Source organism: Austrofundulus limnaeus, unplaced genomic scaffold (genome assembly GCF_001266775.1).
Source record: "Austrofundulus limnaeus strain Quisiro unplaced genomic scaffold, Austrofundulus_limnaeus-1.0 Scaffold480, whole genome shotgun sequence".
Taxonomy (NCBI): domain Eukaryota; kingdom Metazoa; phylum Chordata; class Actinopteri; order Cyprinodontiformes; family Rivulidae; genus Austrofundulus; species Austrofundulus limnaeus.
This window is the reverse complement of record NW_013952882.1, coordinates 241981-262378: the sequence shown is the minus strand read 5'-3', so window position 1 is coordinate 262378 and position 20398 is coordinate 241981. Positions and strand designations below refer to the sequence as shown.

Genomic DNA, 20398 nt, shown 5'->3' with positions numbered 1-20398 from the left:
TTATTTTACAGTTAAAATAAATGTATATCAAATAAAGTTTAATGTTACAGCTAATCGGGGATCCCTTTAAATATCTACTGATCCTCCCTGTTTGGTTCTTAAAGAATACGTGCAGCTTTGCATCTGCTGTTGCTTGAATAAAAGTCAACATTCGTTTACAGGCACTAATGAGCCAAGATTAATTTGAATTTATAATGAGCTTACTTATTACCAATGCTATTAGAGAGGAATCCAAACTTTTACTGTGAAGAAGTTGACACTTCCTTAATGAAAGGAGGCACCGAGTGCTCTCTGCTGATGGCGAGAGCAAACAGTGGATGGGGTTAATTATCAGCTGAGGAGCTGTAATTTGGGAGGCACAAATAAAACGTGTCCAGTTGTTTGACACTCAGGGCTATAGCATGCACAGCTGTCCACACTGATAAATCTAAAACATGCAYGTTTTATCTAAAGCAATCCAAAAACACAGAGCATGTCATACCAACAAAGTGCACCACRTTAAAACACGTGTTGGTGTGACATGGCTTTTTCTGCTTAAAGAATAATCTACATACTGAGACCAACAGTGGGAGCCAGAGAAGAAGCTGCAGAAAAACAATGAAAGGAAAAAATAAGGCAGAAAGAAAAAGTGTTGCATGGATAAACACACGTGCACAATCACAGACAGCTTTATGACACGAACAGCTAAAGTCAAAAAGTACAACTCAGTGATGAATGACAGCGCAGGAAGAGGACTGTTAGGAGAAATAAAACTGACATGCTCTCTGCACACAAACTGAAGGCAGAAAGCTCCTCGCAGCTTTCATACACCGATGTTTCATTTCTCTCCAGCACACATGGAAATACAACTCAGTGTTAGGACCACTCCGGAAAATAAATAAATAGAACAAGCTGGAATTTTATTTTATTTTATTTTTTTTACTTTGGTTTTGCAGTTGGATTGTTAAATGCATAGTTTGGTCATTTTTTGAAGTGATGCTCTTTCAAATGGTTATCAGTAGTTTTTAATTTGTTTTTAATTTGTAAGTTTGCTCATCTGTCAAGCTGTGATGTAACTGATCCAGTCATTTACTGATGGATTTATGCACAGACCGAAATGTTTATCAACATTAAACTGGAGGTGAACCCCACTGTGTTCCTGGTTRTACTACATTTCTTATTATTATATCCGAGTGTTGTGTGTGCGGCGTTAACTACAAAATAATAGGGATGCACAATATATCTGCATTAACATCTGTATCGGTCCGATAAGTACAACTGGGCCGATATTAATGTCCGATATTGATTTCCCACTTTTTAGCTTTGTGTTTCTGTTTTGGGAGGGGAGATGGTTGGTCGAGTGGTCTCTCTTTGATCATCATAGTGACGCTGCACAGCCAGGAATAACTGAAGTAAAGAGCCATGTCATCGGTCAGGTTGTTTTTAAATTATGGTATCAAAAAAAGACACAAGTGTGTTTGTGTGTATATAAATAATTTGTGAATTTTGTAATATCTGTAAACATTAGAAATGCTCGATATTGACTTTATGCCTATATTCGATATACCAATATTCAACACTTGATTTCCGATTCCGATATTAACCGATATTACAAACCAATATTAAGGTGACATCACATATCATGTCAGGGACATTCTGCCTGCTTTTACTGTAATACTCTWCTAGATGCATTCCAAAGAGAAACATTGTCTGTACAAAATTAAAAACCATTTCACTTAAGTTATGGAAAAAGTGCCATATTTATTTTTAACACTTTGTCTCAAACAATAGTTTGGATCATGCTCTCCATGAGATAATCCCGTTTGATGATGTCATCAATCGTGCGTCGGTGAACGTCTCTGGACCACAAGCTTTTATGAACACATTTTGGTCAAATCCAAGCGTAAATTTATCGAGCCTTTGTTATCAAAAGAAAAACCGATAGTTATGTAGAGATTTTACATTTTTATGCTAATATCGGACCGATAATATCTGCAGGCCGATGTTATCGGACATCCTTAGGAAATACCTTTATCGGCCATAACRACAATATTAATATTGGCAGAATATTTCATATCGGTGCATCCCTACCAAAATAACAATTTTTTAAAACCAGTTTAATGTACAGTTTAATACTCTGCACTCTACAATTTAGGTGTTTGAAACTCAAACGTCAGGTGATCTGGGCAGGCATATTGGTTTTATTGAAGAACACAATTTGTAAGATACTGTATCTTGATAAGCTCCAAATGTTAAGATAGTCTGAGGTGAAAAATCCAAAGAAATTCTATGAGTTCTGCTTTAGGAGGAGAAGTAAACTGAACCTCAGATTCGTTCAACTAAAACTCTGCATGTTATTTTGTAGTTAACTCATAAAAGAGCAACCATAAGCCATAACCCTGAGACATATTAATAATAAAAAATACATTTGGGTTCAGGAGCACAGTGAGGTTCATTTCCTCTGGTGAAAGAGAAAAGACAATTTTTAACTCAACAATGTGACTTTTTACTGCAAACAGCATTTAAACGTTTTCAGTTTTCAGCTTGACAATACAGCATTAATGTTAAGACKGGTAAACAAACAAACACTCTTCCTTCTCAGTGTGTTTCTTAGTGGCTCTAATACTGCATCATGGGAGCAGCTCAACTAAATTACATGCAATTACAAAAAAAAAGTGAGTTGTTCTCCCTGCAGCCCTTTTCACCAGCTTTTCAGCTTAAATATAAACTACTGCCGAAAGCTAATTACATATTTTTTCTGTGATTACAAGGATTCATTCAGTAAACACTGAGTAATCTCTGCATAATGAGCCCATGTACCCAAAAAATTCCTGGCAGCGACTTTTTATTAAAAACAGCGCAGGTATTTATGCCGTCCTTATGAGCCCCTTCAATCTATTTACAGACATTCCAGTGAAACCAGGTTGTTGTGGTGAGTCAGCTAAAATTTAAAAAGATTACATCCTACAGTTTGGCTCGTTATGAGGTCTAACACAGTAACTCTTCTGTGATTACTCCCTTTTAGTATCAGCATCTTTCCTTTGTGCTCAAAGCCATGCTCTCTCTTAGCTGATGGTTTTGTGGTTCTCATGCTCTGTGCAATCAATAAGCACTCTGTTCACTGATGGCAGTGACAAAAACCTCCACTGAAAGCCAAATGACACTGTTTATCCACAAAACCTATGCACATGGAGAGATGAAAAGCCTATGATTGTGATTTTATCAGACCCTAGTAGCTCAAAGCCATTTTTGTGATGCTGAAACTGTTGCTCTCTGGTATTCACAAATCTAAGCTGATATACRGGTTTACTGGTGTTCTGGATCCAGCCGCCACTCACTTGTTTCCAGGGTGGTGGTGAACTCCTCGGTGACAAGAGGCCCGCAGCCCATCGTGGTGCAGGAGCGCAGGTACAACTTGTACTTGCTCAGAGGCTCCAGGTCATGCAGGACCCACGCAGTGGTGTCAGGTTTGCTGATGTCGACAGTCTGCAGGGGCCCCACCTCTTCTGTGTCATTGACTGAAGTTAGAAGTACAAAAAGGAACCTGTTTAATCCTTTCCTCCCCGTTTGATCAGCAGAAAATCATCAGCATCTTTTCAATCTTAGTTTTCTATTTTCCATGACCAAAACAAACATATAGTAAGAACATTTTTGTACGGAACTACTGAACAATAAAGCTCAGTTCAGTCCTTCTAATTAGAAGTAACAAGTCATTTCAATTTTAGTCTGAACAGTTTCTTTTGTAGGCTTCAGATAAAAAGGTGCATCTTTAACTTTTGTGTTGTTGTAAGACATGAAAAGCAGCAATTATCATTCAGCTAAATAAGAAGGTTGCCTCCTGCGAGTTTACAACTAAAGTATCTGTGTTGTTCAAGTTTGACTTTTGTCTCTGCCATGACGGGATCTCATTTTTCACTGCGTAAAACAGGTCAGTCGGTAGGGAAGTGGCATTTATATTTGTAGCAAAAACAAAAACAGCAGGTGTTGAGGTGACCTTTGCTGTGAAAGAGGCACGTTATTTTTTTCTTGTGGAAAAAAAAACAGAAACACTGACAAGAATGAATTGTTCTGTGTCTCGTTCACTCCCTCCCATTCCCCTCCTTATCAGGAAAAATGAGAGTTGTGAACATTGTAATGACAGAACGTGTGGGGTTTTTGCAGCATMTTTTGTCATTGCAATGTTCTAGAGTAATATCGTAATTACAAGTTTTACGACTTGTAACTGAAAAGTTGAAAAATGTATGTATGATCAATAACCTGCAGTTATACAGCTGAAGATCATCATAACACCCACATGACTCTCATACTGTTTATTTATTTATTTTATTTATTTATTTATTTATTTATTTATTTATTTTGGTCAACTGTAGCACAGAAAGGCTGCACCGATCAACATGAAACTTGGTAGGAATGTAGATGTGTCCGACCTACACTGAGTCAACCAACGGTTTTACAGTAGACCCCATATTTGAAGAGGGGGCTCCATCTGAAAACGGGGTGTCTGGACTTACAAAAACGCTTGTAACTCGAAAACTATTCAACATAGGAGTTTCGTCAGATTTTTTGTTGTTGTTTAGCTCTGATGAAGGGCTATTCATCAGACCCACCAATGCCCCCCCCCCCCTTTCTGCTCTGGGTTTAGACCAAAAAAAAACATTTTCATATCAGCTTGAATTTTTAAAAAAATATGAAGCAGCCCATCCAATTGGCCAAATACATGAAGGGTTCCATTTGATTGGTGAAATACTTCAAGCTTCTGTCTGAGTGACAAAACTCATAAATGCCAACCATTTATTGCAGTTTATGCAGTTTTTTGCGATTTGCCTAATGCACAGTCTGTTATCGCAATGACGATAAATTTTCCATATATTGAGCAGCCGTAACTCTRTGCAGTATCTAGTATAAGGTGTTAGCATTAGAAGTAACTAGAGGTTCTCTGTCTTGACAAGACAAGTCAACATAAAGAGACAGACAGAAAATCACAAACGGGATGTTTCCATCACATCAAGGCATTATGTTCTCAGTTTTTCAGAAACACTTTAGGCCCGACAGCTTGTGCTCACGATCTTATAGAGTGAACTGGCTGAAAGCAGCAGACTTTGGCTCCTCCACTCACTACAAATAACAGCAGTTCCAAATATTCTTCAGCCTAGTGCGCCAAGTAATGCTGGCCTCATGTAGCATACAACAAGCCAACATTTTGCAACACAGAATGAAACGATGCCAAGGTCACTTTCAACCCCCACTTGGAGCAATATCGATGTTCAGAGCAGTATAAAAGACACCAAGGTGGTCTTAAATGTTCATATTGTGCTCTGATTAATCTGCAGAAACCCGCAAGATGCAAATAACCAGAATAAAATATAAATATGTCACACCAGATCTAACAACTTCAATAGACGTGACGCTATCGAAGGCTCATGTGAAGACAGGCAAGGCTGCTGCGAACAGCTGTGCTGTAGCTTGGGACTTCACTTGTGTCGCTGATGATTTACTAACAGCTGGCTACTTTATCTTCAACATTTTACACATGASTTCCAGCAAAAAGTCTTAAAAAAAAGTCACACTTCAAAAAGCCCAACAGCTTAAGTGCTATGCCCCACCAAAAAAGTATTCCACCGAAACACTGCCTGATGCTCGGCCCTCCTGTGCGGTGACCAGATCAAACTCAATTAGCTGGAAGAAATTGCACCGAGACACTATTAACGTTAGTTGTTATCTTTGTTACGACTTTTGTCTTAGATCAGCATAGAGTGTGCGTGTGTAGGAGGAGTATCCCCAGGAGCTGTAAGCTACACTGAAGATATCCACGGCCGACGTAATTGGGTCAATAAAACCGGACCTTAGCAGACTGTGACAAAGTGGCCTGAGCCAGCACTGCACATGATTGTGACACGCAAGCTGATATGCTCACTCTGACTCATTTTCTCTCCTCACACCCTGACACCAGACTTATTAGAGCAGCACAATGATTTTTCTTTCTGTGTCGAGGATCACGACACGGACAATACCCAGCAGGCCAAAGATACACCTTCTTTTTTTTTTCCTGAACATAGCAGAGATTTGAGCGTGTCTCTATTGTAGACTCTACACTGCAGCACATAATAAGAAGCTCCTGCCACGTGGACGCAGTTTGTCGGCTTCTTCAGTACTTTTTTCTAAAATAATTAAAAATTAATACAAAGCACAAGGATACGTACTGAGCTGGTACTCGAGGAGATACCCGGTGAGGATCCCATTAGGCTCCAATGGAGGGGCCCAGGCCAAAGAGACTGAGTGCCTCTGTACGTCTGTGACCCTGAAAACTGGATTTTCCTCAGGGACTGTAGGGGCAAAGAAAGAAACACACACATTAAGCAGCAACCCACTTTTTCTTGGCTATTATTAGATTCTCCCTTCAGTAGTTGTGAATCAATACACTTGCTGCTGTTTTTCCACCGTCCTACCTCCCTCTGGGGTTTTGAAGTTCACGGGATGGCTGCCTGGGCTGTTGCCCCGCCCGTTGAAGGTCATGACAATGAGGCTGTACTCGGAGAAGGGCGTCAGTCCTGGCACCGTGGCGTGGCTTCGATCCCCAGGGAAAGTCAGCGTGTGTTTGTCTCCATGGCTTTTCTTCGAGTCCACCAGACTACGCAGGCGCCACCAGTTTATCTGAACACAAACACACATTCTACTCATTGTGGTTTTACTTTATATATGTGTGTTTTTTTTCTCAAGGTGGAACACTGAAGGAGTTGTTGCAGAATTGTTTTTTTTTTTTTTTTGACAGTGTGAGCAGGAAAACAATGAGGTGGTCAATAGAGAAGACAGACTGGGGTGAGAAAAGCAAACGTTCGGACCAAGGTCGGGGCCATTCTTTTTAAACTGTGTCTAAAAGCAAAGCTAAGTTTCGTGAGGTATTACCCTGTAGCCTCCCAGATGTCCACGCAGCTTGTCCTTGTGCACTCGTGTCCAGGTAACCTTGACTACTGAGCTGTTCATCACCTCCACGGCTACATCATCAGGTGCAGCGATGGGAACTGAACAAACAAACACAATGGGATCAGTAAGAGATGTTTGACTGATTCTGAAAATGGGTTTCCTAAAAAATACCACAGTAATTATCAACCAAACCAGAACACAACTACAATGGACTAATGGGGAATTCCTTTAAAGAATGCATATCACCCACCACCTTTCATGCCAGTGATTCAAACTAAAACAAACTGTCAACTAAAGTTATGCTATAAAAGCAAAGGAAGCTATTTTGATCCAGCTATATAAATGTCAGTGTATTCTCATGTAATACTGTGAGATGTGGTTTTGTATAAAGTATGTTTTGGGAAGAGCTCTCGTGTACTACCACACAAAAATTAGCTCAGCTGTGAAACTAAGTTATTTTAGTGTCAGTTTAAGTCGATGAACTGTGGTGGCCATCTTGAATTGGGTAGACTCCAAGGTTCTGTCAAAAATGGGAGGCCAGGTCCTTCGGAGGACCGTTTTGAAAGGATTACATGAAAAGATTACTCTTGTTTTGAAAAGATTACGGTTGAGGTGGGCTGGGTCCTTGGCAGACCGCAAAGACCTGAACAACGTGAACGGCTGAGTCCAAAATGGCAGGATGAGTCCTCCGAAGGACCCAGCCTGCCAGGTGGGCCGGGTCCTTGGTAGACCGGGAAGACTGGAAAAAAAGTGTCTGTGAATTTGGACGGTCTAGCCTCCCATCCTTACCCCGGCGTATGTCCAGTCGCCTAGCAAACACGACGAAGCTAAACAGAAGCAAAATTAGATCAAAACTAGAAAAATATCAGTTTGTTAGCGCTATTAATAATCACAAAACAATGAAATTAACTTGAAGAACTAATGAACCGTGGTGCATGTTTATTTCAGTATATAAGTTCGTTTTTGTTTCTGACAAAAATTTTATTTAAAAACACGTCTGTACAATGATATTAAAATTACAACCCCTTAAAATTTTTWATTTTTACACCGCCATATTTTTCTTTAAAACATATTCTTTTCTCTCGCTTCGTCCGCCATTGCTAGCATTAAAAAAATCTCCGGCCAGGCCGCAATGCATTATGGGATATGCTGGGCCGAGAACCAGTTCTTCAATTCGGGGCAAAGGAAGGACGCATTTGTCGGCTGCATCAGAGGAATCTTCGGATTTGCACAGCCTTCATCGCGGCGCTGTGACGCAAGCAGTCGATAAATTTGACCTTCGGAGGACCCGGCTCACTGTTTTGGACACAGGCCAAATGTTGATGAGCTTTAACATACAGCCAATGTTTACTTTCTAAGAGCTTCACTACACATCTGTCAGGTGGTTCAGGAGATATTTTGCTAACAGACAGTCACTCAAACACATACASACAAGGGCAAAAAGTTATCGCCTTTGACGTTCAGCGGCAGACAATAACTGCAGTCACGTTTTTACAAGAACATTTATTAAAACTGTTCTAATAGTCTACAAATCTAAATTTCAATAAAAAAAATCTTTTGGAGGATAAACGCTAGGTTTTGAAACGCCACAGTTACGTAAAACAAAAACACTGAAAAAGTGGTGTAACCTGAGGTGACATCCCGGGGRCATGTCCAGAAGAAAGCTAAACAAAGGACATACAGTAAACTTCTGATTTCTAAAGACACTACAGCTGAGCTGAAACATGCTCAGATCACATCATTAAAAAGCAACTAAACTTCAAACTGTTGAAGTCGCACAAAGTGTTTTTAGTGATGACAGSAAAGGATATGAAAGGGCCACTTAAAGCTGGAGCTGTCAACAGGATGTTCAGCTCCTGGTGCAATGATTCTATAATTATGAGTTRGTCATACTCTACCAGATCAAATGCTCACATTATGATAAAAAACAAAAACCTCACTATAAAGCTTTAGTTTAAAGCAAACCAAAATAACAAAATATACAAACAAATACTCCATAACCTAAAAAAATAAAATAAAACATAGCTCTAACTGGCAGCTGGAGTTGGGCGGAAAGCTTGTGATCATCCGTACTTTGATTGTGAAAAACAGAAACAGTTTGTCTCAGTGAATTTCAAAACAGTATTTTTTTTTCCATCTTTTCCTTCATCTTTGTAAATTATCTTGTATCCAATWATAATAATAAAAATCTTTTATTGTAAAGCTGCTTTGATTGATGTATTTTTTCCTATTAGAAGCAGTCCAGACCATCTGCGCAGCTCTTCACGCAGGAGACTAAATTTAAAACAATGAATCTTGTGTAACAGTAATAAATGTTGGCAAATTGTGATAACTAGATGRGACTGACTGTTTTAAATTTTGTGTTCTTTCAGATTTGTTTCAGGGTCCAATCTTCTGTTCCAAATAACTGAGTTATTTATTTGATTATTTACTTAAACAGAGCTACGGTTACCATTTGGTGCTGAGCAGATGGGATACTGTTGATTCATTAGAGCATTTACAGCACAGTGCAGCTATGGTGACATCAGAAACAAACTGTGTGAAACGCAATAAAATGCTACTCAGATTAAGGCCAAGTCGGCTGAAATGGTTGGTTGCAGCTTGAGTGTCTTTTTCACAACATGTGGCCATTTGAGCCACTGCTGTATAAAACGTCTGCACATGCAAACTTTAAACATAAAGATGAATGACTTTACTGAAGGAAGATTTGCTAAATAAATTGTTGATGTCAAARCAAGTAGAGCAGAAGCTAAGTGAGGTGAAGTTTTTGGGTGTCATTATTGAGGAAAAGCTGACATGGAAAGCTCACATAAATGATTAAAGAACAAAAGAACCCATCAAATATATTATTTTATCAATTGAAATGATTAAAATTCTATGAATTGGTTGATTATAATATTTTACAGGTTATGTATAGGGTTCACAAAACCATATTGCCTTTAAACAATTGAATTTTGTTAAGAGAGAAAGTTGTTATAAACTCAATGGGACAGAGATGTTTGTCAAACCTAAATTTAGAAGCAGTTTGAAGGAACGGTGTACTTCAATCCAATGAATAAGATTATGGAATAATCTGGAGAGTGATGTGAAAATGCCAGATCAATAGTTATGTTTAAGAAAATGACAAAAGTTGGTTTGTCAAAGAAATATGAAATGGAATTGGGTGTATCTATCTATATGAATTGTTGTTCACCAAGGTTTTTAATGTTTTTGTTTTTTGTAAATTGCTTTTGTTTTAATTTATTCTTGAGAAAAGATATAAGATATTTTCCTTCTCTCTGCTGCCCTTTATTTCATTTATATCTTTCCTTCTATTGTGTATAGTGTTTGTTTTTAATGAAATTATTAAATAAAAAAAATAAAAAATAAAATCAGCAAAAATGTAGCTAAGATTAGTCAAACCCTTGCTAAAAGCCAAATGAGTAAAACAGTAGCTAAAAGATACAATTTGCTATATTCACGTTAAGCTAAAATAAACAAAATACACTGTAGTAGCTGAAAGATAAAATGAGCAATATAGACTAATTAAGACTAAAATGAGCAAAACAGTAGCTAAAAGCCACAATTAATGAACTGATGCTAAAAGCTAAATTGGAAAGCAGTAGCCAAAAGTTTAAATGACCAAAACCTTTGCTAAAAGGTAAAATGAGCAAAACAGTAGCCGAAAGCTAAATTTGTAAAAAGTCCAAAAAATGTACAAATATTAAAAGTCTTGGCCATTTCTTATTGTTAAAATAGCACAAAGTAAGAAGAAGAAGAAAAAAAAAAACATAATAACTCACAGTCCTCTCCTGAGTAGCCAGTCACTATCCTGGGCTCGGGACCCCAKCCCTGGTTGTTCTTGGCTTGGATTTTGATCTCGTACGGCACAAAGGTGGGAGTATTCTTGACCAGAAAYGAGTGTCTCTTCACTGTGTGCTCTGTCCATTCTTCCTCCACGTCCTGACGTCTGTAACTCACTTTGTACTCCAGGCCGGGACCATTGTGCTCTATGGGTAACAGGGGCTGAAAGTTTGGAGGAAAAAAGACAACAAAAGTAGGAAAAAAGAAAGTGTCATTGATACAGTTCATCACATTTCAACTAATATAATAATCACACTCAGTGAGCTGAGAACAGAGGCAGTGTTTCATCCTGGTGTCTAATAAAACAACAGAACAGACGACCTGGTCTAGCAGCAACACTTTAATTTGATTTAGGGCTTGCTAAATCATCATAAATGAAAAGATTCATCTCCTCACAGAAGTCAGACCGTGAGAAATAGAATAAGATACCATTATCTACAAAAGCAAATCATTAACAGCAGGAGAGTTCATGAATCTGTGAATCAGGGCTACATTACCATGACAGGGCAACCAGATAATAAGTGAAGGAGACATTCATCTTTCTACAATAAAGGCAAATGGATGGCTGGGAACGTTAAAAAGAAGGATATTCTTTTCACAGCCTTCTAATCAGAGAAAAGAAGCTGCTTTCAATAAGAACTTATTCACAGTGATCCTAGAGAAAAAGGGCTTTTCTTAACATCTGATCCTCAGATTGAAATATCAGAAGAGGACAATTTCTTTCTCTAAAATTATTATCAATTGCAAATGAAACATTGATAAAACTTCCATTTCTGTCCTCTGAGAGAAATTCTATGACGGCCAGAAACCATAGAGGAAGTGAATAATTCACTATGCAAAAGGTAGGCCAAGCAGCAGAATTAGAAGTAACAGGATAATAAAAGAGCAGACTCAAGTTCTTACCTCCCAGTTGATATCCATTTCATGTGGCAAATGACYTTCGATTTTGATATTTTCAGGGTTTTTGTCTGGGGCTGTACAAAGGAAGGAGTATAGATTTTGTCAGCATTGTTAGTGGAAGAAATCTCCAGAGAAAGAGACGCACAAGAGAGCAGAWTTTCAACAAGAGCCGATTCAATTATGTGGCAGTTTCAAGTGTTTTAAAGTTCACAGAGCCACGGTGTCGGCTGTTCCAGTGGCCAAAAGGACCTAATGGGGGAAAAAACCTGTATTCCAAGCATTGAGGGGAAACATTTCAGACCTGTCGGCGGGGTTTTGTATCTCTCTGTGGGTTCGCTGGGTAGCCCCGCCCCTACAGCGTTCACRCCACACACTCGAAAGCGATAGTCGATGTGGCCGTGGAGTTTGAGGACAGCTGAGTTGTGGTTCCCCGGTACTCGGAGAAGCTCCTTCCAGTTTCCTGGCTCCCACTTGTTCTCCTCATATTCGATAATGAACTCTGTTGATGAGCATAAAGACAATCAGAGTGGTCTCTTGCTGCTGCCATTGTTTATCTAACAACCAGCTGTGCAGAACACTCATCAAACCTTGCCCCTAGCCTACGTGTTCCTCAGGAGGACAACTTAATTCATGCTTGGATGAATCAATAATGAATTTAAATTGTACAAGATGGTATCAAATGAATGTATTGTACATGCAGCATGATGCTTTAAAATGTATCACAGTGATATCAATCACTGCGCACTGTACTGATGTAATAATCACTGTTAATTGAATTAGTAATTTTGATTCTGGCTCCAAACAGTCACAAAAACAGTATATGCTAACATCATAATCCACATAAAGAGCAGACGCTCATCTTGTTGAGGTGAAAATACCACGTCTTCTGGATGACGTGGAACTGCTGTTGCTCAATGAAGAGAGGACTCTGAAAACAGGCTGGTTGAAGAGCAAGAATCTTTATTTTTGCAGTCCAGGAGATTACAGCCAAAAAACCAAATTGTGGCCTTCAATGCCAAATGATTCACCAAGTAAGAAGATGAAGACGAAGGCCAAGAGCAGGGGCGTACAAGGCTCTTTATAGTGTAGTCCAGATGCACCATAAATTTTGTCACGGTATACCTTCTTCTTAAAATGGTAATATGTGCCGAGCTCTGAAGCTAGAAACTAAGACAGGCATAACACATCTGTGCATTCCTGAGAAGAGGCCCCCCACTCTTGGACACTACATTGTCTTCCCTCCTAATTGAGCAAACTTTCACATAAGTTTTGTCTGTAGAAAGGATCAAAAATGCGATGACTCAAACCTTCAAACTGAAAAGAAGGAACCTAGTGAGGCAGATAAAGTCTCCAGTTAGGTGAAATATTTTCAAAACATAATTTTATCTCAAGTGAAGTCTGGTAACTTTGTGCTGAAGCAGCTGAAGTTGATTGTATTTTTAAATGTACTCAGTTTTTTTGGCACTTCATCAAATCATTAAATCTTCTGAATGGAAGCACACTTTGTACTAGTACTTTTGTTAAAATAGATTATTTCCTCAATTGATAATTGAAATTGTATTAATCCACCTGATAAGGCCTGGGTCACACTACAAGATTCTAAAGCAGTCGGCCGATTTTCAAAGACTGACAGAGCCCACACCTGAGGATAAAAAAAATCATGAATTTACCAGGTTTGGTCCTACAGTGTGTGGTGTACAGCCACATGGCAAGAGACAACACACCACACACGAAATTATATTTCATTCAGATGTCAGATATTAAAACACGCGAGACTTCCTGAAATCTCATGAGAATTCATACGTCCGAGGAAAAGTCTCAGGTGACCTCCAGAGAGACATGAGTTCAGAGTAAATAAATATTTGCGACAAGGAAGAAACAATGTGGATCGTTTGTGGACTATTTTTACCAGAGGAAAAACAATTCCATAGGACTTTTAACATCCAGCAGACTTTCTGCTGAGTCATGAAGGTTTTTTTCTTCTTCTGTATTTTGGAATCCCCTCCGTGTTTACGTCACCTCGCTTTCTGATTGGCTACACGTCTCAGTCAACAGGCTGAGAGCTCGGGTGAACACTACACACACTGCGATATCGGGCCAAAAAATCAAACATGTTGAATATCCCCCATTTGAGGTCGGAGCGGTCCCGATGTCCTTCCGTGCCGACTAGATCACTCTTAACTCACCACCCACTGTGGGAATATCTGCTATGATTATCTTTAGAGCCATCACGATAATCTGGACTTTCTTAAGATTGTCGGAAGGGCAAAAATCAGCCKGATTTTTTTGTAGTGTGACTCAGGTCTAGGACATACACTGACTGACTATAAAAAAAGGTCACACTAATATTTCATTGGACCACCATTATCTTTGATTACGCAGATATTCACTGCATTGTTTCAATAAACTTCCTAGAGCTGACCAACTGCAGCAGCCACACATCATAGCACTGCCTGATGGGAGCATCCTCGAAGATGATGGGTCCTCACTATCCTTTCAGTTTTTAATGTGTAGGACAGTTCTTAACCCAGTGTTAGTAGTCTCTACAATCTCCTTAGATGTTTTCTCTGCTTGATGCCAATGATCTGACCCTTCTCAAACAGAATGACATATTTTCCATGACCACAGGATGTGTCTTTCCACATGGTTGTTTAAGAAATGAGAAGCAACTCATTGCACCAGTTGGGTTAAATAACTTGTTGCCAGCTGAAAGATAATTGTAATTATCCAATAAAAGGCTTGTACCTATTTGCTTAGTTAAATCCAGGTGTGACTTTTTTATGGACAGCAGTTTAGGTGCTAAATGTTTACAGCAAAAATCATTGGTATAAAAACTAAAACCAAGTTTTGGGTGAAAAACAGGATTTGTAAAGTCCTACAATATATTGGAGATGTACTGTATGTATGGATTTTATTTATTTAAGTATATTATTTTAAAGTTTATATTTGAATGTTCTTTGTCATTTATTTTAAAGAAAAGTTCAACAGGAAGGTATTAAGATAAAATTCACATTCAAGCCAATTTACTTTGTGTAGAATAAATGCAATCTTTTTCTAAACATAATGAGTAATTATTTTCAATCACTGTGATTCCAACATTGACCAAAATAATGATAATTGTTGTTGTTTTCTATAATTGCGCAGTGCCACTGTATGTGTTCCCACCTACATGCATGCATGTTTGATTGTACCTGTGATCGAGCTGTTGTGATCATCCCCGGGGGTCCATTTCAGTTTCACGCTTTTGCTTTTCCGGTCAGACAGGACCAAGTTCTCAGGTGCATCAGGGACATCTGAAAAACATGAGCGGCTTTAGAAAATTACACACACACACACACACACACACACACACACACACACCCATCTATCTCTGCAGTGAGAAAAGGCCAAGAGAACAAATGTTCAATCAAATCATCCCAGGAGTCAGAGGATGTGGAACGAGCCGAATCACCGTATTGGCTGCTGCTTGTGTCTTTTTGATGTCAACAATGTGTTGGAGGGCTGGTTTGCAGACGCTCTGCTGCTCAAACACAGCTATGCTCTGTGTATTCTGACATTTTGATCCCTTCGCCAGCGTGTTACACAGAGATATCGCTTTGGGTTTTCTGATCCTCGGGCCTGARGAAGAAAGCGTGTTCAAATGTTTACTCACCTAACACCATGAGCAGGGCTGAGGCTGCGGCTCGGTCCACTGGAGTTTTGGCCACACAGGTGTACACACCCTGGTCCCTGTAGCTCACATTGTCAATGTGAAGAGTACCGTTCTCTAGAAAGTATCTGTTGACAGAGATATGGAGACTCAGTATCGACTGTCCTGACTGAAAATAAAACTTCTGTTTAGCTGAGACTGCAATGTTTGAAGAGAAAAAAAAAACAACAGAAATCCAGTTTCTACCCTGAATTCTCCGTATAGTTGAAAACAATCTCTGCACCRTCTCTTTCCCACAGGAGCTCAAAGTCGTCGCTGAAGGACTTGTCGTACTCTGCCAGGCAGGCGAGCTGGGCGGTGGTGCCTCTTACGATCTGCTGGTCCGTTGGGGCCACCACTATTCTGGTGGGATCTTCCACAGAACCGAGATGTTAGTTATGCTGGAAGGAGCTGCTCTAAAACTTCTTGAATGTGAAAGTCTACCTTTCACGTAAAGCACGGCGTAGATGGCGGCCTGCCCCTCCGTGTTTTCAGCCAAACACTTGTACTGTCCCGYGTCGCCTTTGTCCACGCTGTAGAACTCCAGAGAGCCGTTATTGTGGACCATGAACCTGGGACCCTCGACAGGTTCAGAGTCGTTCTTGCTCCTGGAATAAATAATTTCAAATTAAATGCCTCAGTCACGACTAAGACCATTTTTGCGTCAGGTGGTTCTGGCAGCCATCTCTAATCCGGTTCACAACAAAGTAAGGGTGTATTCAGACCAGGAAAGTCCTTTGGTCCAATTGTTTGGTCCGGACCAAAAATGGACTTTATTTTTTTTTCGTTTGGTGCGGTTTGCATTCACATTGTGCTTTTTTGCAAATGAACTATAACTTGTAAACAAAGCCACGAGGCTGACGATCATTGCTCCCATTGGACAAAAAAAGGACGGGGGCGGGACTGAGCTACAGATCCAGAAGAAAACAAGGAAGTCCTGCATGCTGCGGTTCTGATGCACACATTTTTGCTGATAGTACAACTGCAATAGCATTTAAAATGTCAGAAGCAGCTAATTTAATGGTGGTTCCGTGATGATATTCTAATTTTGGAGCGGCGTCAGTAAATGTGTCCCGAGACCCAAAGGAGACGAGGTGCTCTGCATGTTCTGACCCACAACATGCCGGCAGTAGAGCTGCTAACAGGAGACGATGAAACAGGTATGTTTTCAGTTTATTTAGCTCAGCAACGATGGCCTGTGATGTCCAAAAAGGCGCATGTTTAATGCAGTTGGTTCGGTTAGAGTCTGGTCTGTATTCACACCAGAAGCAAACTGAAGCRAACCGCACCAGAGTTTGTTTGGCAGTGAACCAAGACCACCTCGAAAAGCAGGTCTCRGTCCGGTTGTTTGATCCGCACCAGAGTTCGCATGAGTGTATTCACACCTGCACAAAAGGTCCGGACCAACACTGGAAACGAACTCTGGTTCGTTTAAAGTGGAGCAAATTATCAGGTCTGAATAYGACCTTAATCAGTTCCAGATGTTCATCTATTCTGTGGTTTGTGAGATATTTTGGTAACAGAGACTTGTACACATTCAGACACAGGCAAAAACATTATCATCTGTAATTATATTTCAGGTGATTAAAGAAACAACCAAACCACCTAAGCAAATTTATTGTGTGTTTTTTTTATTACTTTATTCTAGTCTAAACCAATCAAACTGTACTGTGACAGCAATTAGGAATCAGCAAGTTAGTGAAAACACTTTCAGCAACAGGGTTCCAGTGTGAGTGAACCAGCTGAGATCTGCTGCTCTCTGCTGGTGTGTTGAGTCAGAGAGGAGCTGCACACCCTCACCATGTGATCGTGGAAGGAGGAGAGCTGAAGACTTTACAGTGAATCATCACTCCTTTCTCCTCCACYGCAGAATAATCCTCCTCGTTCCTGGTCAGAATCAGGGGTTGGACATCTGTAAAGACCAGCAGCAGAATGTCGTGATCAGTCGGTGGTGGATAAATGGACGTCTCACTTTGATGGAAAACAGAGACTCTTAGCAGCTAAATAAAGACAGCAGGGTCCCAACGTTTAAATCTGTTGAACAGAAAAGGAGTGAAGTGTTTCATTGTGAGATTAAAGGTGCTCATTAAAACCTCATAAGGACTGGTTCAAAAATGTGTTGTAAGAAACTAAATCCTCAAAAATAGGGTCTCTGTCCTGCCTGTTTTAGAGGTCTCTCTGCTCCAACACACCTGATTTGATTGAATGGATGATTGGCAAGCTTCTATAGAATTTGAGAGAAAGGGGATCTCTGCAAACTCAAAGTAGGCGTTTCTCAAGCGTAAACTCTGATTGGCTAGTTGTATTTACTCTGCTTTTCGAAAATGTTGATTCTTCTCTTTCGTTTTTCTTTCACTTATGACTTTAACTGTTTTCGCATTAATTTTAGCAACCAACATTGATTTTGATTTTTTTTTATGAAATCAAAATGTATCATTAAAAACAAACATTTAGTTCTCCTTATTTCTGAATGTCTCAAAAAGCACTACAGACTGATGTTGCTCTTATTTTGAAATGCAATGAGCTCTTTGTAAAGAGGAGTGGAAATAATGAAATAAGATGTCGGTCCAACTCTGGCATCATTTTCATATAAACGTGATAACGGCAGCTAACATGATCTGCTGGCTGTTATTATTCCCAAGTCTCCTAATTACCTTAGTAACAACAGCAAGTTCATAAACTAAATAAATAAATATGAAAGTCCAAAGCTAGAAAAGTAAGCTAATGATATAAAAAAAAACGYCTAAGCAACAATCATCCAATCAGGTGGTGTGTTTAAGAAACACCTTTTTTTTGTTCGTCCAATCAGGCGCGTCAGTTGAAAAACGCCTTTCTTTGGAAACACCTACTCGTCTGCAGACATACCTACTTGGAATTTGAAGATGTCATTCAAATAACCGAATCAGGTGTGCTGGAAAAGGGAAACAAGGAAACATGCAGGATAGTGGTCCTCGAGGACCAGGACCTGAACCCTGTGACCTGCATACAGTAAACACCTGAGCTGAATGAAAATATGATGTGAGTGAGAGATCTGCTTAGGCCAAGACGTCCAGCAGTTTCCAGGCTTTCAGGTTTGTCAGGAATGTGAAACAGAAATCAAGAAGGAAACAATGCAGTACTTATTTATCTGTTTGTATTCAAACTCAGATATGTCGAATAAAATCAGCAAATAAAAGTGTTTTGTTTACATTGCCGAGCGTGAATCCAAACTTCAGAAACACACATCAATCCATCTGTAAAACTACAGAAGTTAACTGTTTCAAACCAAACCATCTGAAATAGTTCAGGACGACCTTTTTATGTTGGATTTCTTACTCTGCAGTGAGCTTTAACCTAAGACTCCAGGGTGTAAACAACGACTACTTTCAGGTTTGTCAGGATAATCGAATCAAATGCAGTAACTGTGTGAACGCTTACAAACATTCACACTTTTCAGATCATGTTTTTTCTGTATGTTTTTCATCACATATCTCTATCTGCAATGTTTGTGCTGTTTGTTTGATTTGTATATTAAATGGAAATTCCTGCTGACTKTTTATACTTTTGGAGATATTTAGCCTTTTTTGGCCATATTTTGTCTTCAATATCCTTAAAACCCTTCAAAACATTCATAAATCTTTAATGTACTTTTTACATTTTGTTCTGGTTCTTCATTAATTTTCTGTGTGCTAATTTCAGCTTCTGTTTAGCAGATTTTTATCCTTTTTCTTCTTTTTAGCGATCGTTCTGACCTTTTCTGCTATTCTTCTGCTAATTTCAACTTTTTTTGCTTCTTTCAGTTTGTTTTTGCAATTTTTGTTTTTTGGCTGTTTTTGCAAACTTCAGCTGTTTTCTCTGATTTTAGCTAATTTGAGCTTTTTTTCAGCTAAATAATTTTTTTTGTGATAATTTCAGCTTCTTACAAACATGGTCACTTTGTGTTAATCCCAGCTATTACGGTTACTTTTTAAAGCTGTTTTGAATAGTTTTAACTCTTTTAGCTATTCAGAAAAAAAAAATCCGTTTTCAGGATTCACACGGCATTTTCACAGGAAATGTAAATTCTCTAGTTATTTATTTGTGCTCATGCACCTTTATCAGTTGTAGCCAAATCCTCTGATTAGAATGGTGTGTCCCTCCTGATTGTTTACTGAAGCAGCAGCTGGAACTCGGCATTCAGAGATCGTCCAGCTTTATTAACTCCCGTGTTAGTGTGTGCAGACACCACGCGGCTGCACACAGCGGCAGAAAGAAACATTCTGTTTGTGGGATTTTTATCTGCACTCATTCAACAGCATGTGTTTGCTTTGTGGCAGTGGAGTGTGTGCAAAATGTAGGCTGGACTTGTTAGCACACAAATAGCAGGAAACAGAGTCTGTTGCTCTGCGTAGACTGAAAGAAGTGACGCAGATTGCCGAMAGCTCTCCTTCCCTGGACTCCTCGCTGCTTTGTGGGCACACGCCGGCCTGAGCGCTCGCTCTCCATCTTCACACATCAGTCAGCAGTCTGTGAACGACTCACTGCAAAGTCTGACACTTCCTTGCAACCGCAGTAAAACAAAGACTTTGTCTAGATCTGAGATTATTAACCTGTGGGCGACGAGCGCCACCTTGAGGGCCTCAAAAGAACGACAGTTTTTAACTTTGGGCCGCAGAGGGCCGCGGGACCACTATGTATGGCTGTGTCCAAAATGGTGGGCTGGGTCCTCCGAAGGCCGAATTCGTCGGCCGCATACGTCACAGCGCCGCGACGAAGGCCGTCCAAAACCGAAGACTCCTCCGATGCGGCCGACAAATGCGTCCTTCCTTTGGCCCGAATCGAAGGACTGGTCTGATGAATCCTTCCCGGCCCACCATATCCCATAATGCATTGCGGCCCGACCGGAGATTTTTTTATGCTAGTAATGGCGGACAAAGCGAGACAAAAGAATATGTTTTAAATAAAAATATGGCGATATAAAATAAAAAAATTTTAGCGGTTGTAATTCTAACACTTTTATCATTTGTATAGATGTGTTTTTAAATATTATTTTTGTCCTAAAAAAACGCAAAATAAACATGCACCTACAGCGGGTCAATTAGTTCTTCA

The 20398-nt window shown here is 39.6% G+C and overlaps 1 protein-coding gene across 1 annotated transcript in view; it reads right to left on the bottom strand.

Moving 5' to 3' along the window:
• The window catches only part of chl1b (cell adhesion molecule L1-like b), a gene marked incomplete in the record, with an annotated part of 87944 nt that overhangs the window by 25210 nt on the left and 42336 nt on the right, over window positions 1-20398 (bottom strand). The window contains 13 exon segments of the mRNA XM_014025500.1: window positions 555-584; window positions 3318-3497; window positions 6180-6302; window positions 6426-6630; window positions 6883-6998; window positions 10683-10905; window positions 11647-11717; window positions 11945-12142; window positions 14835-14936; window positions 15296-15420; window positions 15539-15704; window positions 15776-15939; window positions 17132-17243. Coding sequence (XP_013880954.1) covers window positions 555-584; window positions 3318-3497; window positions 6180-6302; window positions 6426-6630; window positions 6883-6998; window positions 10683-10905; window positions 11647-11717; window positions 11945-12142; window positions 14835-14936; window positions 15296-15420; window positions 15539-15704; window positions 15776-15939; window positions 17132-17243 — 1815 coding nt within the window.